Raw genomic sequence first — 27,271 nt, 5'->3', positions numbered from 1 at the left:
CTCCTTCGCCCCTTTATGTCACAATTTCGTAGCCCCGCAAGAAGCCCCTCGAAGACTCGCGTACCCGACCCAATGCCCGTGGAAAACCGAATCCTCAAGATTCACCCTGCAGGACACTCCTTTGGGTTATCCCAACAACGATCGATGCTCGACGGGGCTCGACGCGAAGCAGTTGATGAAATTTCCCTCGAGGGCGTTGTTAAACCGCGCATATTTCGCCAAGTCTGACGTGTGCTTTATTATATTATACTCAGCTTCGGACTCTCTGTCAACTTTTTTCTCACGCTGCAACGATCCCGCCCGTTAGTATGCTGATGTTAACGGTGACTGATATCTGACAATCACTAAGCGACCCTTGGACGCCATTACCGAGCTTAGTACATTGCGGAGGGTGTGGCTTCTTTGTTTGTTAATTAATATCGGCCACCTTACAGCCTAACGCTTAACGGCTGCGTCTCTCCCTCTCTCCCTCCCTCCCAACCTCCCTCCGTCCGCCTCTCGCGGTACTCTGTAAGCCTGCCTCTTTTCCCCTCTCCGCTGAACTCTCGAGCAGGAAACCGGTGGACCGGCTCTACGCTTTCGGCATAACTCGCACCTTTTCGGTTTCACGGAATTCAATCCAGGGTACGACGTGCCACGGTGTTTTCAGTTTACAATCCATTCAGCACTGATAGGCACCATTATCGTGACGGCGTTCAGGGTCAACGGATATCCTTTTACTTCAGCGATAGGGATAAGATTTACGCACTTGAAATATTTTTTCTTCCTTCCGTCTCACCTATTTCCAGTTCTTCTACTGCTCGATTGCACTTGGATTTTCGTTTACGAGATGAGAAAATTTCTGGAAAACTCTATCGTAGATCGTGCATCGGCACTCCTCTCTTGCACATTGTGCTGACTACAACAACGGTGGTGGGTTTAGCGGTAAACCAGGTCACCGCCGACCTCCGCTTTACCAGTTTCATTAGTTTAGGATTACCGATTTATGGGGCTGAACTGAATGCTGACTGATATCGCGCATGAATTTAACTCTGCAGGATCACCGTTATTATCCACACATCGCGGTCTCGCATACACGTATATAAAGATACTGTTTGGAAATAGGGTTCGCGGATTTTTTTCTAAAAAAACACGCTCTTAAATTGTCTAAAAGGAAATAAGCCGCGGTTATGTATGAATAATTCAACGTAATTATCCACAAGGTCAGAATCAATTAAAATATGTTTCATTCTTGTACCCAACTGATGTTTTTTTTTTTGTACTTGCGATCGCTGCGGTGGCTTTCGAAAATTGTTTGAATTACAGAAAAACAAGCTATACAATTAGCGGCGTTACGCAATTGTACGTTTAGAACCTGCGTCTCAAATCTACCGTAATGGCTAACGCGCCTACTACACAATCCTCGATGGGCAACGACGCAACGTAGCGAGCGTAGGCGTTTTGCTATGAGAGAGAAAGTGTTTTCCACTATGCACGTGTGTGTGTCAGGCTTGTGTGTTCTTTTAGGTTAGCAAATGACAGATATAGCCGCTGCGCATACACAAACAATCCTAGTATACGTCACGTATGCGATAGTGATTTATGATCGATGTTTATAATGTTTATTTGGCCATTTATAAATCTCTTGTAATCGAAGGCAAAATTTAAGACTTCGAGAACGCGCGTGTCGCTGACTCCGTTACGTTTGACGTTTTTTCATGCGATATGTAACGTTACACCTGCTGGTGAATTCTTTATGGAGACCCTACATAAGCAGTTACTTACGTAGGTATACGTACCATATAGGTGAAAACGTACCCCATGGTCGGAACTAGACTCCAGACAGCTAATTACGCCTAACGGTACGCCGCCTGCTGGCTCGTGTAATCAAATTGAAACGATTCCAACTGACTAGACAACTTTTAAAAGCCTTTCATCATCCAGTGCTCAGGCTTACCTCTCTCTCCCTCCCTCCCTCCCACCCTCCCTCCCTCCCTCCTTCCCCCCCCCCTCTCTCTCTCTCTCTCTCTCTCTCTCTCTCTCTCTCTCTCTCTCTCATCCGGTATATTTTAAGGTCTGTTCTATATACATGGAGGTAAGATAGTGCGCAGCTGGCAATAAGTCTGAGTAAATTTATGTACATTTTACTAACCTTGCGGAATTTCGTTATATACTGAACATCGCAGATTATACGCACACATTATTTACAGATAATGCCAAGTTATTTTACTTGAAATAATAAGCTCCTGTCACGGGATCATTTTTTTTTTTTTTTTTTTTTTCATATCATCTACATTGATGTCGAGAATTTTTATCGATCAATCTTACCCAAACCGGGACAATTGTGATCGATGGCACATGGGGGAACCATAATTGTAGGTAAAGGAAACAGTGAGAGAACAAAATTATTAATAATACAGCTCGATCGTAAAGCGATCAGTTGTACGGAACTCTACTTTCTCTTTTATCTTCTTTTCCCTTCTTTCTTCCTAATCGTCCGTCACAATATCAACTTAGGTATGCCCATTCTGCTCGATAGGCACGCCGTCACTGCAGGCTTCGAGAAAAGAAAGTGAGTAATGGATATATATGTATATCACCACATACAGACACGTTATACAAATGCGCGTTAGATACGCTCAGAGATGAACAATAAAGGTATGGAAAAATGGAGGCACGTGGATCTGCAAAATTTGAATAACAAATCTATTCGTTCAGATGCTGAAGATAATGATATAGGGCATAGAAATCTTGAGAAGTGTCCAGACGTGATCACGAGATAAACACGCAATTCACGGTATACGCGAGATGAATAAAAAAGCTAAAACGGAGAAAGACGGAGAGAACCGGTTTTCACTCGCCGCGTAAACAGGCTACGGGAGACAATTTTCGCTGACAGTTATCTAGTCCTGTACATTTGCCGAGTCCCAAACTCCACTTTGCTGTACTAGTAGCAATTCCTCGGAAGAATCGAAGTCCCTGTTAACCCTTCGTTAGGTGCGTGGCTACCGTAGAAACCCTAAGCCTATAATTTTTTTATTCGCCGCTGATACAAAATATTTGCGGCTATTTATTTACTATTTTCAGTACTCTCCAGGCACGTTCCAATAAACCCATTTCCTATATCGACGCGCTGTTTTCGTCATTCATTTCGCAGCCCATAAGTCACTGAACTTCGTCGGGGTCTCAACGGACCCGACACGTGTACCGGGGTTACTGATCGTAGTTTATAACGGCGACGAGTATTATCTGTGGTGCAGAATTGAACGTCAAGCCATTTCTTGACTTTGTTTGCGACAGCTAAAATTTTAACGAAAGTTGAAGGTCATATTGATGCAAAGTAGGGAATTTATAAATATTCATTCAGTTGATTTTTATCGTCACATGTACTTTTTTTTTGGTCAAATAATGCTCTTTTTCCAAGTCGATAATAAAATGTACTCATTGATTAAGACATTTTGCGCCATGGATTATTTTCGTTGTTCATATCTTCGTCTGAGCAACTATGCTAAAAAAGGGACTATTTTTATGCAAAGAAATAGGTTTTTTTCTTCGATATCGTGCATAGTGGTCAAAATTTCAGTATTACAACGTATTCCTCTCCTCCCAGTCATGCGTATTATTTCTTTTTTTCTCTCATTTTGCTGGCAAATGGCACTTCATCAATTTCATCGTGTTGTATTAGATATGCGGAAGAGGGTTTAAAGGATCTAGGAATCGCGAATTTCATTCGTTCGCTTACCACTCGCCTCTCCGCCAATTCCACGTCGTGCATTCGTTCTTTCGTTCATTCGTTCGTTCGTTTGTCCCTTCATTCATTGATTTTCATTCATTTCTATTTATCCCCAGACGCTTTAAGGAGCATTAGAGCCGGTGGTGCCAGGTCTTTTGTTATTATAGCCACGGTCACGAGTGATTGCGGTAATTACGTCGATCCGGCTGAGATGACGGTCTTCCTCGTGCACACCGCTTCACACTTTCATAGACGTTCGCATCCACGTCGAGACGCCGATCGTCTCCTACGGGACTGCGAACGTTTTCGATTGCCCAATACACCTGCCGACCCAACTACTCGTCGCTGCTGCCGGACAAGTCCTCCGCCGCTCCTCCTTCCTCTCTTTCTTTTGCTATCCTTCCCTCTCCTGCAAGTCGTTCGCCCTCGAGGCGAATGCACCGTCCGTACGAACGTTGACCCCGGCTCACTGCTGCTGTTGCTGCTACTGCTGTGGCTGCTGTAGCCGAGAAGAGAAGAGAAGAGAAGAGAAGAGAAAAGAAGAGGTTCCTCCGCGGTTCTCTTGGTTGCGTGCAAGCCTAAAAGAATAAACCAACTCTACGCAACTTTCGTTTCCTCTCACTCAGGGCCGAGGAGGACTGAAGGAGAAGAGAAGAGAAGGAGCCACGTGTATGTTCTGCACCAAGCACGAAGTGTAGAGGAAGAAGAGGAGGAGGAGCGCACTTTCTTGGCCTGGTGAAACCGGACCCTGAGACATTCCCCCTCAGCTCGCGTTCCCTTTCCTTCCCTTTCCTAGTTCCTTTCTTCCCTTGGCACGCAGGGGTGCCGGGGGAACTTGACTCGACTCGACTCTGTGACCCGTTGAGCTACGTGACGAGACGATAAACCCGTGTCAAAACCTCGGTGCTCATCCGGGCCAATGGCACCGAACAAACGGAAACGTAAGACCGAACTTCCGCCGTTCTTTGCTGACGCAGCCCTTCTCCAGCGAGTAGTAAGAGTGCCTCGTGTCCGCTCGCCACGCAGGTTCCTTATACTCGCGTTCAGGTCGAGGATCAGAAATTTATGAAGCACTGATTGCGGAAATTTTAGTCACGTAGTGCATGGCTGATGTACACACACACACACACACATATGTATGTATATGCGACCGGCATTAAATTAACCATCGCCCGGCTATGCTCATTTGATAAATTTTCAACGCTGTTACCTCATCGTTGTCCTAACAGATATTATATGTATACATATATTATATGTATACATATATATCTAATGCATATGATTACTGGGTTGGATACAGGCGCGAATGGGGGGGGGCTAGATTCTCGAGACTCGTTTGTAACGCGATGCGGCTTGAACCTCGAAAGTCAAGACGCCTCTCATGCGGTCTGCAGAAAAAATAATTCTCAACTTCGAGTTACTACTCGTGATAAATTCACCCAAGAATCCCGCAGACGCGACAAGTCCTTGGAGAGAAGAATGTCCTGGTAAGAGAATTAATGAACAATCGTCAATCGTATATGCCGTTTCGAGAACGTCGAGAACTGATCCTTCTCACAATTTTCCTCAAAGTGCGACCAGCTTGACTGGGACTTTGAGAAACTCTTGGCTATTTGCTGGCACGCAATTCTCCGCACGGACGGTTAATTAGTAGTGCTTCGTAGTTACCTGCGCCCTCCTCCGTCTCCTTGGATAATTTAATAACAAGTGTCCGCGCAATAGGAATTCGCCAAGGTACAACGTCTTTCTCGTTCTCGAAGAAGGAGAAGAAGACGAAGACGGCTGGATGGTAGCCGGTGCACCGTTACAGAAGAAAGAGAGGGAGCGGGAGTCGTCTTCTCCTCTTCGTTCCGCTCTTCGACTCGACGCGATGCAGCCGGATGAGGTTAATCGCTACTTGACCCAATTTTATTCTCTCGCCTTAATGCCCGACTCGGGAGAGAACAATGCCACTCTGTGCCGCGCCCACCTTCTTCGACAATGCCGCCGCCCGACGACGCCGACCTGATACGTCGTCTTCGTCCTCTCAGAGTCACCTTGACGCCGACGTCGAGACGCCGCTGCTGCTCCCCGAGCACTTTGCGACTCGGCTGGGCGTTGAGACTGAAAATTTCCATACATCGTCGTACGGCCCTCGTGTCATTTCGCTAAATTGAGCTGAAAGTCAAAGGCGCACGGGTTAATTCCTCTCTGCTTATCGTTTCGTTCTTTCTCTGTTTTTCTCATATTTCCCTCCGCGATCGTTGCTGTCGAATTAACGACAATTCACCAGTCGCTAAATATATCAGCTTGGGTACGGTGGGTGTTGAGTGAAAAATTGTACACAACTATTATACTCGTACGGCCTTTGAGATATCAAACTAATTGAAATGCACCGGCTGTAGCAAATTTAGTTACTTCTTCTCTTTTAAAGGAGAAACTCTTTGCGTCAGGCTTTTCTCTACGAGTCTCTCGTCAGAGATACCGGTACGTCGCGCTGAAGCAATAATCCTTCTGGGTGATTGAATGCTGCTTAATCTTTTCGTTGTGGAGTTTCACCACTCCGTGTCCGCAGACAGCTTCATTATTTCGTTCCGTATATTTTTCTTTGGAAAATTTATGCATAACACAAGCAAACAGGCGAGCAAAAGTCTCTCTTACCCTACCCATCGTGGTCTCGCTCGAGTTAAATGATGCAACAAAGTTCTAAAATTAGTTTTCCTACACCAAATATTTTCATCGGGATACGAACGGAGAAGTGCCCGGTATTGATTCAGGCCCTCGCGTCGTTCCTCGAAATTTTCTACGCCCTCGTCGCTTTTTTGTATGAGTTTGAATTTTACTGTTTTCTTTCCTTTGTCCGCTCGTCTTTGAACATTGTTGAAAATTCTATTCCCGATCCACGATCGGATCCCTGGTTCCGATTGCCAGCCCTGTGGTGTGCTGTGAACGATACGCGTGCATGGCAGGATCGTTACCGTGTGACAATAAAAAGTGTGTGAGACCTCGAACGGGAGTGAGAGAGCAGGAGAGCGGTGAATCGATATTCAATGAGTGTCTTCCCGTGATTCCATCGCCCGAAGGGACGGAGAGACGAAATTTCGTTTTTTCCCCGCATCCTGTGTTCCATGTTCCATGCCTTACGCTCGCTCGCTCTGTAAGCGGACCACGAGTTTCTCTCCTCAGCCGTTCGCGGCGTAAAATATAAGAATATAAATAAATCGAATGAATGAAGAAAGACCGAATAGGCGGGGCGAAGAAGATGAGAAGAAAAAAGAACCGTAACGTCGACCAGAGAGAATATCGTGACTGAAATATATATTCAAATCACAACTCTCCCCGCCGCCTGGACGGGGATAATCGGATCACATAAACTGATTTTTCAATTTAATTTCATGTTTCAATTCCTTTGGCCACACGCGGAACCGGCCTGCCGCAGCCTGCCGCCGCAGCAGCAGCAATGACGCCCGGAACGTATATCACTCTGCACGTCTGTCGTTTTCTTCTTCCTCCTCCCCACCTCTCTTTATCTGTCCGTGTGCGGATAGAAATAACAGCATAAGTAGTGCTGTAGCAACAACGGTGTGTTCTATTCGTTGTTTACCGGCGACTGAACAACTAATCGAGCCACCGCAGAGATGAACCGGATATTTCGTGTTTCCTGCCATGTAACGCACACTTTGTCCCCAAGATTATACCGATCGCGTTTCATTGAATCGCGGTCTCGTAACTCGCCCGGGTCGTGCATCGATTTCGTATACACGCAGCCGTATAATCGCCGGATATTCGTCGGTCGAACTGACGTCAGCTTCTCGTGGAAGCCTCCGAGTTTCACTAACTGTCTAACCGTTTCAAAAACGCGATGTAAATAATCGAATTTTCAAGGCCTTTGAACGCATTTGAATTAGTAGAAAAAACAACAAGAGGCAAAGAAAAAAAAAAAAAATAATAAGGATAATCAGGATTCATACGCCTACCTGCACAAAGAAAAGGAATGCAAGGAGAGGAGAAGAGAAAAAGTATCACCCTATTGCAGGGTCAACCGCGTAATAAGAATTACATTATGGCATTTTGCTGTTCCACGATCTTCGCAAATTCCTCGCAAGAAATTTCGATGACCGGGTCAATCGTAACGGGGGGTAAAATTAAAATGTCCTTGTGTTTGCCGTCCGACGATAGAGCCTATGTACTCAATAAGATTTATAGAAAAGATAGGAAAAATAGGGAAACCAAAATGAGAATAACAACACGAGGAATGAAAAAAGCGGAGATGTAGAGCCCGAAGGTGAAAACACGTAGAGATAACGCGATAGCCGCGCTTAAACGGCCTGCAATACTAGGTAATAGCCTTACAGAGTGCTGGCTTCAGGGTGGTCGGAAATAAAAAAACTGTGAAAATCAGGGAAACCAGAAGGTAAGCCGGCGCCTTGGAGCCCTGCAGGCGAGTCGGCCAGCGGGCAGCCAGCTTGTCTCTCAGTTCGGTCGCGGGGACGGGAAGAAAGAAGTAAAAAAAGAATAGCCGTAACATCGCGCCGGTCTCTCGCCGTGTCTTGACGCGATAATGAGATTTATGGTAGCCAAAAACGTGGCGGTGATGCCGCAGATAGCACTCCCCGTCGGGAGTGTCTCTGCTCTGCTCTGCTCCGCTCTGCTCCTACCAGCTCGGCCTCTGTTACGCCGGCATTATCAGCCTATCTTTATAATATTTTGGTCAACCTGCACGCTCCGCCAAGATAAAGACTCGCCACCTGCTACACTACGGCAGGGTTGAAGTAAAAAAATGTTAATAAAATATAAACAGAGCTGTGCCAAAAACCGAACCATGAGTTATCACAGTGTCGATTGATATTTCGGTGCTGATTAGGTGTCATATGTTGCTCGATATTTTGCGGCACAACTTCATGTACGTATATTGCTGTTCTTGTACCTTAAAATAGACCAAAATCAACTCGTTTCATACGCTCGCTAGTTGTGAGATAAATAGTTGCGAAAGATAATGGTTGTGTTTTTTCCCTAGCTGATCAGACGACGCGTCAAAAGTACCCAAAAAATTTTAGAAAGTTACGTTAACACAACGAAACATTGGAAAAACAGTCGCGTTTCTATAATTTTCTAATACTTTGAACCCTCTGATGAACATCACTATCGTCAATAGAAACGATCGCCTCTGTCTCCTCGCGAGTCAAAAGGATCATCGGTATTTGTTCATCTATAGTTCTGTTTGACCGACAGCTGGGTGGCGGTCGGTTAAGCAGTTCGCAAAATCATCGAGATACTATGCCAATTGCGCTTTATTTACTTGGTCTAGCAAAAATTCCTCTCGAGTTATTGGGACTAAGCCAGTAGCATTTCAGTGAATAAGAGTCTGAACCACCAGGAGTTAATACGCTGGCGAGTGGCAAGTGTGATGCTGTGGCACTTTTAAGGGGCGGTATAGCGGTTGAATGCCTGTCGCTGCTGCATCCGGCTGCAGGTAGAGCCCGTCGTTTGCTGTGAAATAAACGCTGGTCGGGTGCAATCTGATTGTTGGTAATTTCGTTTCCCCTTGGATCGGTTGCTGCTGCGTCGTATCGACCACCATTGCCACCAATGCTGTTGAGGAGGTGGCCGAATGCCAAGCTCCCCGACCGCATTGAGTGCCGGGAACAAAACGACGCGGTCCCCTCATCAAGATCGGCTAATTACATGGCGCCTCTCGTTTTCCGTTCGTTCGGTCTCTTCGCTTCCTCCATTTAAAACCGGCGGAACGAGCAGACGAATGACGTCCCTTCGTTAATTCGACCACGATCATGTTTTAGAAACTGTGCTGAACCGATTTTACGAAGTCTAAGAAACCAATTATTATTCATCCGTTTAAACTAACAATTTGTAATTTCGTGTTGCATTCTTCTATATCAGAGGCCCGTCAGAGTCTCGCATGGGGTACTATAATAATAGAGAATGTGTGACAGTGAGAATGACTGTGAACTCTGGTGAGGTGTCTCAACAATCCATCGATAAATTACGCTCACTCTTTCACATTCGGAGTCACGCTGATCTGGTTAATTAATGCTTTAGATACTATAACGAGGAATTTAGTGGATCTGTTAACCCTCCGCCGGCTATCCATCACGATATCGTCATATCCAACTTTGGCACGTCCTGGTATCTCGGGAGGGGGAAGTGGATGCGGCTTGGGACCTGCATCTAAAAAAACTTCACGGTGGTATTTGCTCACACGCGCAAAAACGGTAGTATGCGTTAGGAACTTGCGAAGCTACGATCGTTCGAAGTTTGAAAGTGAACGAATTCGTCACCGATAGCCGGCGGCGTCAGTTTTTTCGACTTTTGACATACGTATAAAATCCACATTTTCTCGTTGAAAATCAAAGTTTCTGACCCTATTTATCAAGTTTACCTAAATAGTATGTTATGACACTGTTGTGGGAAATGTTTTCTTTACCTTGCTCGAGGTTGTTCGCACGAGCAAAGCGAGTTTGAACTGTCATGTAACATGTCAACATTCATTTTTTCACTAATAAATTACAAATTTTTGCGATGAAAACATTGTGTTTTCATGAATACTCCAATTTTATGCGAAATTTCTCCTTTCGCAATAGCCCATTTTCAGGTGGTGAAATAAATAGGTGTTTTGGAACCGAGCCCAATGAAAGTAGGTTTTTTTAAAAGACCATAGTATCGAGAATAAAGCCCTAGAATATTTTTTCTTAATAGAAATTTGGGTTCAAGACATCGATTTTTTAGTGAAATGGTCAAATTTATCCGTTTTGCGCTGTTTATAAATTTCTATTTGTTAATGGGTGAAACATTTTGGAACGAAAAACGAAAACTATTGGATTATTGAGATGAGATCCAAAATTGGTTCCGTGAATTTTTTGGGAATTTTCGGATACTCCTAAGTGGGTTGAAAATAGCCGATGACGATATCGTCATGGATAGCCGGCGGAGGGTTATACGAATCATGGCAACTAGAAGCCTGTGGAATTTTCTCGTACCTGGTGTCTAATGGACGAACGAATTTCTCTTCTACGTAAACAGACATAATCATAAATACTCACGACTCTCTGTCGAAGATATGTATAAACAACGACGAGCATTCACTTACCGGGAGCGCTACGTCGTTTCTCATGACGTAGCGGCTATCAACCTCCGTCAATCCGTCTCTCATGTCACATAAATACACTACGATTCGGGTCGCACGTGGTCACACTGTGCACTATAGTATCTACTACCGACACCTAGGGCGCAGTGCGAACGAAGCCACCCTCCCTAACTCACGACTGGCATCAAAGGATGTCAGAAATAACCAGGTCGTATATCAGTGCGTTTTACGCTTTTCTCTTGGATTCCCTGCGGTGCAGCGGTGGTCGATGGACCTCCTACTTCTTCTAGATGCACATCCAATTTTTATCGATTCGGTTTATACAACTTTTACCCTGATGTGCATTTATTCTTTAACGTTTTCGCTTTTGTTTTCAATTGCCATACAATTCATATTTCAGTCTCTAGTAAGTCAGGTAGGTTGAATGAAACTTGATTTACAGTAACAGAATACTATTCGATATTTTTATGTATGACCTACAGCGAGTTACAAAAACGAGAGATTGAAAACTCAACGTCGAGACAGTTCAACTGCGAAAATATTAACGGAAACGGTCTGAAAGTTTGATATGAAGTCTGGTGAAATTAGCTGTGATAAGGCACGTTCGTTGGGGATGGACTTTTTCTCAGTTTGATGTTTCGATCGAAATGTGCAAAATTGAGGGAACGTAACGAAGTCTTCTCTTTTCTATTTCCCTCTTTCTTTGAGACGACCGATATATGGAAGCAAGCGGGCATTTTCATCCCACCGGATCTCTCAACTTTCAATTTCAAATGATTATTGATTGCTTCAGATAAAATAGAGTTTTAAGGACCTAGGACCTTCGGGGAAAATTTCTTTCAGACAGAAATACATTCTAGTTCGGTGAAGGGTTTGAATCTCGATAATGTAATTTTTTACGATTCTTGAATCCGCGAAAGTTTTCCGCCCAAATCTTGGTCCTTGCGAATTAGTAATTTCTATCAAATACTAACAGAGCTAAAGTTTTGGGTCTTAAAAGTTATTATACCTGCATCAAAACGTCAAAACCGCCATCGACCTTGTCAAACATCCCGTAAGGTTCGAAGGGGGAAAGAAGATGAGAGCGTCAGATTTTCCGTAAGTGAACCCGCCAAGGTCGGATGAAGGTGAATTTGGTTTTTAAAAAAAAAAAAAAAAAAAAAAAAAAAATACAACGGTATATTTTTTTCATCGGCATTGAAAAGGGCATCAAATTCCGAATCGAAAAGTACTCCGTACGATGTACTGGACTGGTGATGACATACGAGCCGGTCAAGTTGCTACGGAAGGTTACCGTCGTAATTGGTTCATGAGTTTTGCATTTCAAGCAGGATTCGCAATGACGTGCATCAGGCAGGGGCGCGACGTAGACGCTCCTGCTGTGGCCCCATTTTACCTTTGTTTTCTAAACGTTAACATTTTTCTTCTAGTTTCATGTTTTATTTTTCTAATTTATTTCTTTCAACATTTCAGTTCGAATTTTTGATTAATTCAAAATGTTCTTGTTTCAACTATTTACGAAAGGATGTTCTTCCGTTTTTTTTTTTTTTTATTTTTTCTTTCAATATTTCAGTATTTCGCAGAATCCGACTTTACATAAGAGTGCAATTAGTTTTCCGTGTAGTTTACAAAACTGGGTTTTTCATTCCCTGAATTCAAATTTTACGCGATGCAGTAGCCTGCACCGTCAATTCGATACTCGTGATGCTCTGCGAACGTTGGCTGATGGATAGCTCTCTTGTTTGCTTTGCATTTTGCACCGGGCTTTGAAATATCGGACAGCCCGGACTGCTGGAATCGACTGATAAACCGCACCGTTTTTCCCAAACTCTGAGAAATTATATCGCCGTGCCAAATCCGAGCCCATTTCATGTTTTATCCTCCCTCTTCTTGTTCTTGAGCGGACTCTTGTGTGATCGATTCGAGGGATTGGAGAGAGGGAGGAGTTATTCATCGACGTAAACCAGAATTCTGTTTCAGGCTCGTATAGCAAGTGTTTTGCTTTAATTCCGTTGGGCTAAACGCGCAAGGGTGGGTTTTGCGAAATAGGTAGGTATACAGCGTCGGATTTATACAGCCTGTTTAATTTTTTGGTTATTACGGATATCTGTAGGCGCGTGTCAGTGTGTGCGTGCGTGCGTGTGTGTGTCGATTGAATTTTCATTCGTAAAATTCCAGAAGTCGGCTTTCCTCAGCTACGCGGGGGGTTTAATTAACCATTTATAGGTTTCCGTGAAACATTTCATCGAGATCAAAGTGGAATTACGACGAAAGGCTATCGCGTCATTACAACTGCCACCCAAAAGCCAATAAAACAGAACTCGGGTTGCACGTTTCATCGTTGCCCCAGTGATCATTGATGGGTCGATTGATTAATTGATTGATTGATACACTGATCGATCGTGATTTTCGAGTCATTAAGCCTGGATAAATGATGTTCATTTTCTTCCAGTCTCGAGGCAACCGCGATCGGTTGTTAAACGTACGGTGTAGATACTGCATAAAGTGAATCTGCAACAGGGAAAAATGCCTCGCACACTTTGCAGCAAGCCACAGATTTAAAATATTCACGTTGTTGGATAAGAGCGAAATCTGTGGATGAAAGAGCGCGCGATGAGACGGAAACTTTCAAACTGCCAGTGACGGAAATGAAAGGACGAACCACTTCTGTTGCCGGTGCTAAATCAACAGGGTTAGATGCGAATGAAAATATACAGAAAATAGTGGCTGGCAATGAAGCAAGACTCACGACAACGATGACAGCGGCACACATTTAATCGCTCCAAGTAAAAAGCATGCAACGGGTAAATAATTCACGGGACACAAAGAAATTAATCTTCCGTTTGTAAGAAGGAAGATTAAAAGGTTGTGCAACAACAGCAACAGATGGGACTCTGAATTTTATATAGTATATCCAAGCGTTTACATTATAACGGTGAAGCTTGCTCCACTGTATGCGTATGTACATACAATCCTACCTATTCCAAATGTTGAGGAAAAAAAGTTTGTGAAAATTCATCAGCCAATTACTTTCCAAGGTACATTAAGTTATCCCTTATTTCGCATGCGAATTCGTGCTACAATATACCGCATATCTCTCTTTCCCTCTCGTATTATTTCCTATTTCTCGAAGCCAATTTCACACGCTAACTACAGGTATAAATTGCCATCCAGCAGAGCCGCCACTCGCGTTACTGTTTAATCAACTGTATAAATTTTGGCGCTTCCAATGAACCCTCAGTACATTAAAGAAATGACGTCTAAATTAACACAGTGTTTATCCGAGGGTTCGTTGTGTAACCGACAGCCAAGCAAGGAAAGGGGAAAATAAAAAAAAAACATCGGTGCACGTTTAGCGGTGGTAAATTCACAGCGTGCCGTGTCGACCCTCGTGCTTTTTTCAACGCCGTAAGTCCCATCTCTACGGTAATAAAAAGAGAAATTCTTGAAGTCGAGAAGGAAAAGGTTACGGTTAGGGGAATATCAGGCGTAGATCTTGGGACTTGAGTATCTACGTGCACCAACCTCTGCGGAAGGGTTTTTTCCTCCTAGTACACGGTGTTATCTAACCGGTTCGAGTTTGCCCCGCGGGTCATTGGCTGCGATGACAGAGTGGATTCTCGGCGTTCGTTTGATTGTCTTTTTCTCTTTTTCCACATACTCTCTCTCGTGCTCTTCTTTCATGTGCGTTTCACTCCCCCCCCCCCCCTTTTCTCGTTCTCTTTCTCCTCGTCGCGTCATTAGGAATGGTTCACCACCGTGCGTGCGTGCGTGCGTGCGCGCGTGTGTGTGTGTGTGTGCGTGTGTGTGGGAGGTTAATACAGAATGGATAAACTAATAAACAGGATTACTTACGAAGTTCGAACACGGTTGTTTGCTCTTTTGATTATTCATTTCACTAACACATGTGTTTTGGCAGGTTTTAAGTCTTGCCAGTATGCAATATGCGCGATACTGAAAAAAAAGTAGAATTGTGTCAGCTGGCGGTTAAAAGGGGCGGAAGAGAATGGATTGATTTTTCCGATAGCATATTACTGATGGTAAAAATCAATGCTTGTTGGCTTCTGATGTAAATTCAATGGGTATATACAGTATGGCAATCCTCTGTGCTAACGGGGCTGAACAATATTCGTTTTTTTCAATTCTTCTTGTTCGTGTTATTTTTTTTCTACCGCCCATGCAGGCGATGGGCCGTAATTCATTAAACCAAACGCTTTGGAGAAAAACAATGAGAGTCCGGTTTTCGATTACGCTAATCTGTCGTCATGACTATAATCTAACGGCGCCTTATATTAAAGCTTACAGGGCAGATATAACTGGCTAAGATACTTTCACATTCGTCAATGCCAAGTCTGGTTTGAACACGGGTCCGAAATTTGATGATTGGAATTAGAAAATCTATCCTCGTGTAGTGAATGCCACGGCAATTTATAGGAGTTTATAAATCGTCCAATTAATTCCTTTACATCGGCTTAACTGCGGCGTTATAAGGTCAGAGTGAGAACGGGATGGATGGGTCGATAGGTGCGGGTACCGATTGAATAGGCGGCAGGGGTTCGATGGTATTTAAACTTCGGCAAACTTTCTGTACGCAATTGCCATATTTCAATAGACCTAGTTATACTGCATATAGGCGCCTAGAAGAACCATTCAGTCGGGGATTGTTCGAATTTGAACAAGTTGCGAGCAGAAATGAGTGATAATAGGAAAGGAGGAGGGAAGAACATTCGATCACTCGCGAATATACTTGAGGGCAATTCGAAGGTGCGAGGAGGTAATGGTAGACATCACAAAGAAGAAAGAAAATCCGCAACGCAACCGCGAGTCGCGACCTGACTGACTCCTGTACTATTTCATTCTCTCACGATCGTTGATCGATTCTAATCCATTATCGGTGCAGTGTCCAAGTCTGTAAAAGCTGTTGTACGATCGGTCTCGTTAAAGATCGATGGTGTTCTTATTCGGATCAGATGAACGACGGGCGGTTTAATGGTCCGGTTTCCATCAAGTGGTTACTACAGTCAAGTTGACGGGAAGAAATGTCCAAGCTAAACCTAATTAGGACTCCATTAGGTGAAATTGGTCGTACGCATATAAACGTAATTGCCATAAAGATCTGCGCGAAACCCATGGGTCAAACTTGGGTGTATATATCGGCTGTATGTGCGATCGGTTAGTATCTGCGGTGTTGGGCAGGTGGTGTCTCCGGAATCGTGAACCGGGTCAAATGACGCAATCTTCTCTAACCCCCTCCTACCCTACGCCTACTTTCTCAGTCTCCTTTTCTACAGCTTTGTGACTACTCGGGTGGAATTCGAGAGACAATTTTCATGGCTGTAGCAATTAAAAGAGAAGAGAAAAAGCACTTGAGCCGTACAGACGGATGGATAAATATTATTTTCACCCCCCCTCCTCCCGGAAAATGCAGCACAGTCTCCACTCCGCTTTTCAGTGTAACGGAACCACGAGATGGGGGCTTCTTTACCCTCCACCGCGGGCTTGTTGAAATTAATTCAGGTGCATGACAAGACACCTTCTCGCCCCCTCGTCCTTTCACGTTTTCCGGAATCATTTCTTACACAGCTTTTAACCGAAGGCGAAGAGAGAGGAGGGCTGGGCAGACGAAGGAGCGAACCGGGGGCATTAAATGGAAGCCATTAATCTTTGCAGTGGCTGTTCGTTACGGTTCTTCGCCGTCCGTTATCTCGAATCGCGGGGTTGTTTTCTGCAGGGTAGGTATATACGGTGTACATATATTTGTAGAGCGGTATAAGGTATAATATTCCGATCGTTCGTTGAATCATTTTACCACAGCTTGTCTGTATGCCGTTGGTGGCTGCCGCACAAAAGATGATAGCGTGGGTTCGTCCCATCTTGACTCAACGTCATGTCTCGAAGGTCTCCTTTCTACCCTTTCACACCGCAGAAGGAGAGGTCACTCTATCGTGGCGCTAAAACTGCGGCCTTCGAAAGAAACTCGGTTGCATACGGCTGAGATTCTGGTCCGGCTCGAATGACGCGCAGCACGGAGTTATCAGCTGTTGTACGAGACGATCTCGCATGCGAAGGCGCCAAATACCGCGATCGTTATGTCACAATCAGCCGTCTCGTACAGGGGAGCTCACAATGATCGACACTCGCCTCGCATGTATGGCTGGGGCAGTACTTTATGAATTTACTGCTACTCACGAGTAGCACACCTACTTTCCGCCCGAGGACAACGAGAACACAGACTCGAGTGTCACGGAATCCTCTTCCTGTCTGAGTGGAACAGAGTGAAGCGAAGGGCTCGGGAAGGAGGAAGTTTCTTTAATCGTAACGTTACGTGTCGGTTGGTACCAAAGAAGAGAAGAGAGATTGTCTCCTAGGGAACCGGTGCGTCGTAAAAATTGCGTACACTCAGCATTACCGATTGCGGTTTCGGCGAGCCAGTTGATTTTTTCATAAACCTGCCGAGATTACTTGCGGGATATGCTGGCGCAGAGCAGCCAGCCACTAAAAATTCAGCATTTCGCTTTTCAATATATTCAGAGAAAACGAGAGATTCGAAATGACGACGAAGCCGCTCGGCGAAAAACCGCTTCGCAAATTGAACCGAAACCGGAAAGATCTCGTCTCGGTTTGCGGGTCTCTTTTACGTGCGGTTTTCACATAACCGTAGGTACGAGCCCATTGCCGTTATGTACTGAAATACGAAATGCCGAGAGAAGATTTTCACACGCGCAATGGTGGAAAATATCGTTCTTCCGGCCGTAGCCGCGCCGCGTACCCTGGGAAACGGAAACAGAAGGCGAAGCTGTACAAACTGCTGCATTCGCTTGAATGCACTAGAATTGTCGATATTTGGCGGAAACCGATTATATCCTGGGTGTATGAATTGTGCCAAAAAAGATTTCATGATTGTGTGTGAAGTCCAGGTCACAACTTACATTTCCACGCAATTCTTTGCTTGTCTGCAGAATTTAGCTTATTATGGGTGGAGATTCACTCGGCCAGAAGCTGCTTCATGAGGTCAAAAAATTAGCACCTGGCCAATGAGCCATGTTCGAAGGGTTCTCTAAACCTCTTCCAATCACAGCTGCTTGGGTTCACCGCAATTTATGCCCTCGAGCAAAGCGGGCAAGGTTATTCAAGTGAGACTAATTCGTTGTGTAGCGAGGTTGGAGCTAGCGAAGATCGTCTGTCTTCAGCATCGCGGTTGCCGGAAAATGGATTTACGCATCATCCACGGATGCGGGAAATATCAGGTAGAGTTTTTCCCAGCTCGTTGGGCCTCGCCGATGAAAGATAGAATGTTTTCCCTCCTAAAATGTCCTTCGACAATTATCGCGAGTCAAAGAATTTGACCCCTATTTTCTATCAATCATTCCTTATTGGTGAAAGATTCCATGCGCTCGGTTTTTTTCTGCGTATACGAAGAAATTGTTGATTATTAGCTGATCACTCCGGGAACTGAACCTCAAGTGATCGAATAAATGAATGAGTGCCGAAAATCAACGTACTTGTCACACATACGTTGAGGTGTGTTTCGGCAGAGTAACTCGTTCGGTAATTAATTGACAAAGAAAAATATAATACTTTTTTCATTCAGTCGCCGAGGACCGGGTTTCAAACACCCAGAGCAAAATCATCCACGAACCTCAACATTCGGTAAATATCGAGGCATGAGCATATTTCCCACCGTGTCCAGTGCTTGCTCCTGTTTGCCGAACGGACCGGGCTGCTGCAGAGCAGCTTGCGCGGTGCGGTAAATTTCAGAGGCGGTCGGGCTGGGGCTAATATTGACGTAACTAAATCGAGATAAATAACGTTTTTACGAATCAACGTTGACAATCGAGAGTCCATCGCCAGCGGACCCCGGAGCTTACCGGGTTCTGCGAGTTCGGGAAATGGATGGGAGCTTGACCGAATGAATACCAGAGGTGCGTTCCCCTTCTCGCTAGCGGGTGACAAATGGCTGCTACTGATTAAATCAATCCCGGAGATATGCTCCCGGAGTGACGTGTGCGAACGATGGACGACGTGCTGCGGTGCCTCGCCATTTACGATCAAAACCCTCGCCAATGACCCTTCCATTCTGCCCTTCCCACTCTTCGCTCATACGAATCTCCAAAGCGGGCGACGTTTAATCATTTGTTTTCCGTCCACCTGAACGGTGGACATTTGTTGGTCGTCAAACTCAAATGATCAATTTACAGTCGCTATTGCTGCTGGTGCCGCTGTTCGATTGTTTACTCTGGCGAAGGCTCATGGTGCACCCCTTAGGATTCGCAATGCCCGTTTACGGTATTTGGAAATGTAGGCGGGGGTACAGATACATGTTTATAATTATATTTACTCCCAAAAATTACACTACTTCTGCACGAAGATATCAGACAGGGTTCCTAAGCGTTCATGGAATTCCCATGTTACGCAGAGAGAGAGAGAGAGAGGTGTGGCGTATAAGGTAGATATAACGCAAAGTACTTACGTCGGCTGGCTGCAGGTTGAAGGAATCGTTTCAAAGAAGATATTCAGTATGTAAGGGAACTTCTTGATGATTGAATTAAGAGACGACGAGGAGAAGTGGCACTCTCACAACGTATAATGGCTTTGGCGTGGATGTTTCCACTTGGATTTTGCTAGATTGAATTTTACCGATCGAATAATCCGTTTCGTAATACCTACCCAGTCTACCGAAGAATCCCGACGTATTTCATAATTTATTTGATCAAACAAGCAAACTTGGTCTTTGTTCATTCAATTGTCATTTGCTGTGGCCCCCCAGTTTAGTTGATACTTACAATTAGTCAGCGTATGACTCAAAGTGTGAAAAGATATTCGTGTATATTTTCCGGAGAAGAAAGGTTTGGAAAAGAAAAACAAATATATTTTTTAAGATATTCAGAAGACGTTTGGGAAGCGAGGAATACTTATGGCGGCTTGGATGGCGGCTTACATGTTTAATTTCACAGCGGACCACCTCTTCCCAGAGCTTTAAAAAGAAAATAGAATAATTGCACGGTGTGCTCGACGAGTGCGAGTGCGTGTGAGACAGAGAGAGAGAGAGAGAGAGAGAGAGAGAGAGAGAGAGAGAGAGAGAGAGAGAGAGAGAGAGAGAGAGAGAGAGAGAGAGAGAGAGAGAGAGAGAGAGAGAGAGAGAGAGAGAGAGAGAGAGAGAGAGAGAGAGAGAGAGAGAGAGAGAGAGAGAGAGAGAGAGAGAGAGGAAGAGGGAGAGGGAGAGGGAGAGGGAGAGGGAGAGGGAGAGGGAGAGGGAGAGGGAGAGGGAGAGGGAGAGGTGACGGCTGAATTTGTTATGGCAGCGCACAGGAAGGGAGGAGGCCCAAAGGCACGTTATGGGTTTTCGGGAGCGGCGTATACGGTTTTTCGTTTTCACAAAATGTTCGGAAATGGGATAGATATCGGAGATTGAAGGGAGGTGGCGCGCCACAACAACCGCCTATCATATTGGAAACTGCAGATGCGATCTGCATGAGCTCGCTTGAACTCCGTGCGACATATTGTTGAACTTTACTTACTCTTGCCTAGTAGGTAAATTGAAAGGTTCGCTTCGCTGCACCCCGTGCCTTCTGAAAGCACTTACTTTTCTATACAGAATCGGGTAAAGCACATATAGTATCGATATGAAGCCTCGCTCATATCCCATGGGTTAGGGGTGCATCGTCGTCGGTGCTGACGAGCCTGTTGTTCCGCCTGGCATGTCAGTAACAGTATCCGAGAGACGGGGAATAAAAGAAAGACATACGAGTTCAAAAGACGACTGCAGGGAAAAGAAGACCCCCTCCGGGGGCTAAAGTCATCCTCTTCCAGGGGAACCTCTTGATCCGAAGAAAAAAACGTTTTGAAGCTGCAAGCTAAGGACGAGTTCGATTCGCCGTACGCTGTCCGCTGTGAGCAAAGATGCCCACGTTCTTTATACCCTCAGGATCCAGGGCGCTTTTCTTTACTTTTTTCCTCGACCTCGGGTCGAACTCCCATTGGTCGGCATAGCGTCTATAAGACCCTAATCTCGTTTTCAAGAATCCATACCAGATGGACATCCCACTGTTTGCGTGTATTACATACACATGTATACGCGCGCGCGCGCGTTTGTATGTGTATGCGTGCGTGTGCGTGTGCGTGCGCGTACAGATAAGATAGACCGATGGGCAAGCTCCTACGTTCGTTTCGACCTGCAGTAAAAGTTGAGGAAGCAAGAAAGAAGAAAAATATGTGGCCTGAATGCAATGAGAAATCGTATAATACCGAAGATGGTGGACGAAGAACTCAATTGAAATCGCGTGGTCTCTTATACTTTGAAAGGTATGAAAAAGAATGTAAGGATCTGTAGGAGAAAATGCGAGGTTAATGAACCCGGGCTGTGGCAGAGAAACAGCGGCGGCGTGGCAGCGGTGTGAGGATCGAGGAGGAACCGCGGTAAGATAGCGTATTTTATCGGATAACCCACGACGCGTGTTATCAGCTGAATATGGTAGAAGGAGTGCCCGCGATAGCGGCGGGTATATGGCCTTTATCCGTTTATCCGTTTCATTCCATCCAATCGAGTCACCGGAAGGTGATTATAGCCAGGTACCCAACTACGCACCGCTGCTTCTGACCGAACCGGTGACCCTGGTTCGCCTGCCTTTACCGCATCCCCGATTCATCCCCCAGTTGGAGATTCTTAGGAAACACCGGGCTCCAGGGTTGGTGGCGAAGGAGTTCCGTCAACGACGTCACGGAATTCGCAATCGATACGGGGAACCGGAATTTCGCCGTTGGAAGATCGAAAAATCATTTTGTCAATGTTAGTTACTATTTAGAGTACGGTCGCCATTTCATTCCCGAGGGATCGGTCTAAGTTGTGGGTCACGTTTCTTAACACCGACTCGCCGGGCATTCGAACTTTGACCTTCCCTTTGTGTGATCTTTGAACACCTCGGTATAGTTTCCGCGCTAAAACTCAATTCTGCAGGTTGGGACATAGCGTCGAGTAATTTCGACCATCCCGCTTTCTCCAGGTTCACGGTCGGTTGCAGAGGCTCGTAACTTTTCTTACACGCTACTTGGTAATTCAGAACTGCTACTGACTCTGCGGACTCCATCCGAAACTCCGGGGTGCACCTACCTATCCTATGAAAATTCACAAGATGCCCTCGACTTTTCAGAATTTATTTAGAAAAGGAAAAACAAAACAACTGCCTGTTAAGTTACAGCGTTATTAAACTTTAGAAAAATTTCATTGGCCGCCGTATATCGATTGAATACTCTTGTATACTTACTTTTTTTTTTCAATCGAGCTCTCGCTCTCGGCATTATATGCGGTGTATAGCCGCAGTAATTACTGTGTAACGTTTACACGTGTCCGCATACGTGTGTTTTAACCCGTCCACATCCACAGAGATTAACGGGGGCGAGGCATATTTCGTCCAGAGCGAAAGATAGCAACCGCTTGGTCAAACTGGTATACGGTAGTAGAATTGCGTTATCGCGTGTGGCACACGGGTCGCTCGTCTCTGTTATCATCCCGGCGAACTGTCACGCAGCGAGAGATCGACCGTCCGACCGGTCGTCGTCGTCGTCGTCGTCGTCGTCGTCGTCGTGTTAGCCATTGGTCAAAACATCGTTCACTCAGTTCCGCTTCACAATTTCCCTTACTTGTACACAATTGCAGGCTGGCTGGTTGGTTGCCTCGCTTACCGTACCGATCAGGAATGTACGCACTAATTGGGTATTAAACAGAACTAAACGGTCAGATCAAGTCACTCCGCACACAGACAACCATCGGGACCTCGAGGAAGCCAGGTGCTCCCATATTTGCTGAATTTTCCGTTGTTTGTACAAGTATTGTAACATTGGGAAGCAAGAAAAATAACTTCGCAGTACTCCGTAAGGCCAAGAGCTCGGTCAAGTGACTGGTTCTCGTAGCTATTGAAGTTATGAAGTGCCATTGTTAATAAACATTTTTCCGTCGGGTAGAGTTTTTTGGCGGTGATAAAATTTCATTTTTATTAATTGCATCACTCAACTTGCGTTCATAGGTTGCCGCACCATCGATGCTGTATATCTACTTACAGCAGAAGTTTAAACTTCGCAAAATCGGACCACGCATTTCATCCGTGAGTGTTTAATGGTACGAAAATAGCAGGAAATACACCTATCTTTACGATCGATTAGGATATTCATTGGTGGTTACGAGAACGTGAATGCCAATCAAAGATAATAATTACCCGTACGTCTAACGGGTTCATCGTGCTGTGCCGTGCCGTGCCGTGCTTGAATAACTGATCATCGCGTAATTTATGCAAATTAAACGTATGTGGTCATGAAAAAACAAAAAACAATGCGTGTCGCTAACGCGCTATTACCTCTGTTTCAGGTGTCCGTAACGTGTGTTACCCACGTCCGGCGAGCTGCAATCGGGAGAAGAGAGTCGGCGGAACGCTGCGAGCAGTGGTCGGAAATCGAAGAGATATCAGCTCCAATAATGAGCTAGCGCGATGAGGAGAACGTGGCAGCGTTCGCTGCTCGCCTGGCCATGGGCTTGGCTGTGGATCGCCCTGGCGGCCACTACGGCCTCCCCGGGCATCTCATCGGCGAGTGGATCAGCACCGAAAACGGGGCCAGCTGGGATGACGACGACGACGACGACGACGACGACGACGACGACGACGACGACGATGGCGCCGTCGGTCGTCCAGGAATTCAGATTTACGCAACCGCTTTACAACGTTTCGATACCGGAGAATTCGGTGGGTAAAACGTTCGTAGTGCCCGACGAGAAAATGGGTATAAGGCTGGGCGCAGCTGACGGAAACGGCGAAGTGCGTTATAAGATAGTCGGTGGTGATAGAGACAAGTTTTTCAAAGCCGAAGAACGGATTGTGGGTGATTTTTGTTTTCTACTGATAAGGACTCGAACCGGTAACGTGGACGTGTTGAACCGCGAACGGAAAGATCGGTACGTTCTCGAAGTGCGGGCAACATCGACCCGCCGTGACGGCAAGAACAGACAGACGACCCTTGTCGACGCGGACGCAACCGTCGTCGTTACTGTCCTCGACACGAACGATCTCAGCCCCTTGTTTTACCCGACCGAGTACGAGGTGGCCGTGCCCGAGGACACTCCTCTGCATCGGAGCGTAGTCAAGGTGACTGCCGACGACGCTGACCTTGGCAGGAACGGTGAGATTTACTACAGCTTCGCCGAGGAGAACGAACAGTTCGCCGTCCATCCGGTCAGTGGCGTGATCACGCTCACCAGACCCCTCAGATACGCCGAGCGCGCCCTCCACGAGCTGACGGTCCTCGCCGAGGACCGTGGCGCCCTCGTCAGGTTCGGCGGTGGCGCGCCAAGCGCCAGCACGACCAAGGTGACGATCAGGGTGCGCCAGGTGAACCTCCATGCGCCGGAGATATACGTTCACCACCTTCCGGACGTCCTGGAGCACTCGAATGCGGACATTTATGCCATCGTGAGGGTTGTCGACAGAGACGAAGGGGCGCATGGGGAAATCGCGAGCCTCGACATAGTGGGCGGTGACCCTGACGGTCACTTCAGGGTTCGACCGGTCGAGAATTCTGCCGACGGTAAGTCCGGTGAGTACAACGTTGAAATCCTCAGACTCTTGGATCGCGAGGTTGCACCCCAGGGCTACAACCTCACCCTGAGAGCCCTGGATCGGGGCGTGCCCCAGAGATTCAGTTACAAGTCGGTACCCGTTCACCTTGCCGATCTCAACGACAATGCGCCGGTATTTAACCGCGAAATTTACGAGGTCAAGGTACCAGAGACGGCCCCGGTGAACACCCCGGTTATCAGGCTCAAGGTGACGGACGCTGACGAAGGTAAGAACGCACTGGTCTTTCTCGAGATCGTCGGTGGCAACGAGGGTGGCGAATTTTACATAAACGCGGACACGGGCATGCTCTACACCGCCGTGGCTCTCGACGCCGAGAAGAAGGCTTTCTACACGCTTACCGTCGCTGCTATCGATCAGGGAAACGCCGGGACCAGGAAGCAGTCCTCGGCTAAGGTTAAGATTTACGTCGTCGACACAAACGATAACGATCCGATATTCGAAAATTCGGAGATGACGGTGTGGCTTGACGAGAACGAGCCTGCGGGCACTTCCGTGGTAAAGTTAACGGCGAAGGACCAAGACTCGGGGGAAAACGCCTACATATCGTACAGCATCGACAACATCCGGAAGGTACCGTTCGAGATCGATCCGTTCACCGGCGTCGTGAGGACCAAACAGCTCCTCGACTACGAGACGATGAAGCGGGATTACATCCTTCACGTGAGGGCGAGCGACTGGGGCCTCCCTTACCGTCGACAGACGGAAATGCAGCTGCGCGTCAAGCTCCGCGACGTCAACGACAACAGGCCACAGTTTGAGAAGGTTGACTGCGCTGGTCACGTGCCCCGGTACGTTCCGATCGGTTCGGAAATTATAACCGTATCGGCGATCGACTTCGACGTCGGGAACATAATCAGCTATCGTCTTGTGTCCGGGAACGAAGACGCCTGCTTTTCCCTCGATTCCACAAGCGGGGTTCTCTCCGTTACTTGCGACCTTATGGATGTGAAGGTCTCGGACAGGGAGGTGAACCTTACGGCGACCGATGGCACCCACTTCGCGGATGTGACGCGAGTCCTCATCCACCTCGTAAACGCAAAACGCAACCTCGGCCCGCAGGCCGGAATCCTCACCGACGAAACCGGCGCCTTTGAGTGTCGCGACACCGGCGTCGCGAGGCGGCTAACCGACGCCATCGCCTCCGCGGAAAAGAACAACATGCCGAGCTCCGAAGACGAGTACGCCATGATGCCAAGTCGGTACGGCGACAACGTTCACGCTCCGGAGTTTATCAATTTTCCCAACGAAATCAGGGTGAACGAGTCCGTCGCGATCGGCACGACCTTGGCCAAACTACTGGCGCGGGATCGGGATCTCGGCTACAACGGGAAGCTGGTCTTCGGCATATCAGCCGGCGATCGCGACTCTGTTTTTCGCCTCGACGCGGACACGGGGGACCTGAACGTGATCAATCACCTCGACCGGGAACGCGAGAACGAGTATTTTCTAAACGTGAGCGTCTACGATTTAGGCAAGCCCCAAAAATCGGCCTCGAGGATGTTACCCGTCACCGTTCTCGACGTTAACGACAACGCGCCGAAGTTCGAGAAGACGCTGGCCAGCTTCAAGATATCCGAGAACGCTCTTAACGGCACGAACGTCTTCAGGGCAAACGCGACGGACGCCGATCTTGGCGAGAACGCGCGCGTCACCTATTCGCTCGCGACGGAGACCAACGACTTCAGGGTCGACCCCGTCACCGGGGTCCTCAGCGTCTTCGGGAGGCTCGACAGGGAACGTCAGGAGCTGTACGAGCTGCACATACGAGCCTCGGACAACGGCGGCTTCGGGACCGACGAACCGCCGCTGCACTCGGAAGCTCTGGTCCGCGTGACGGTCGATGACGTTAACGACAACCCGCCGAAGTTTGCTCTGCCCAGCTACGCTGTTAAAATACGCGAGGACGTTCCGACTTGGAGCGTCGTCGCCGTTGTCAGCGCCACGGACCCGGACGAGGGACCCGGCGGTGTCGTGGAGTATTTCTTGTCCGACGCTGCGATGAATGGTGAGGGGTTCTTCAAGATAGACAGAGTCTCCGGCACCATCAGAACCGCTCTGCCCCTCGACTTCGAGGAGAGGCAGGTTCACAGTCTCTCAATTATAGCCAGAGACAGGGGCGAGCCTCCGATGTCCGCTGAGACCGTTGTCATCGTCGAGGTCGTCGACGTCAACGAAAATCTCCACCCTCCGGTATTCGACGACTTCGTTGTATCGGCGACCGTTCTCGAAAATCAACCCGCCGGCACTCTTGTTACCACTCTCAAGGCCACCGACGCTGATTCCGTCGGCGGTGACTCCAGGGTCAGCTACACCATTCGCGGCGGCGACGGCATCGGCATATTCTCCATTGACGAACAAGGTTAGTATTGTAATCCTGTGGTGTCGCTTTAATTTGCTTTCGACCGTGAAACGACGGCAAATGTTTGGTATTAACAGCTCCAGAGCTCCCATCGATAAAATACCAAGGGAACGACCCGGTCGTCGTAATTAATCAACGGTTTCTCTAAACTCCGGCAGACCGACCGTTACGTCTGTAATCGGTCATTTTACGGTGACTACCCTAAGCCGACTTGCCCTTTATTTTTTCAAATTGTATTTATATTAACGATGTCAACTCGTTATTATCTTTACGAACTCGTAGTTCTCGGTCGGCTAACCGATGCGGTCACAACTTGCGAGACTTGTTCCACCTCGAATTATCCATTAAGGCATAAACCAATAAATTTCTTCCGGTCAATTAAACGGGGCATCAGAAGTTGGACGTAAACTATCCACGGTAGACACAAATGACGCGAATCTACGCCCCTCGTTTCCGACCCGGTAAACTCCTTAAATTTTTATTACCTTGACCGCTAT

The 27,271-nt window shown here is 46.8% G+C and overlaps 1 protein-coding gene across 1 annotated transcript in view; it reads left to right on the top strand.

The window, feature by feature from the left end:
- Positions 1 to 27,271, top strand: part of LOC124307068 (fat-like cadherin-related tumor suppressor homolog) — a 147,303-nt gene that overhangs the window by 52,775 nt on the left and 67,257 nt on the right. The window contains exon 3 of the mRNA XM_046768387.1: positions 23,152 to 26,774. Coding sequence (XP_046624343.1) covers positions 23,273 to 26,774 — 3,502 coding nt within the window. The 5' untranslated portion in view covers positions 23,152 to 23,272. The remainder of the gene's footprint in view (positions 1 to 23,151; positions 26,775 to 27,271) is intronic.

The sequence above is a fragment of the Neodiprion virginianus genome, chromosome 6 (assembly GCF_021901495.1).
Source record: "Neodiprion virginianus isolate iyNeoVirg1 chromosome 6, iyNeoVirg1.1, whole genome shotgun sequence".
NCBI lineage: Eukaryota > Metazoa > Arthropoda > Insecta > Hymenoptera > Diprionidae > Neodiprion > Neodiprion virginianus.
Note: the sequence above shows the minus strand (reverse complement) of the source record. Positions and strands in the feature narration are given on the sequence as shown.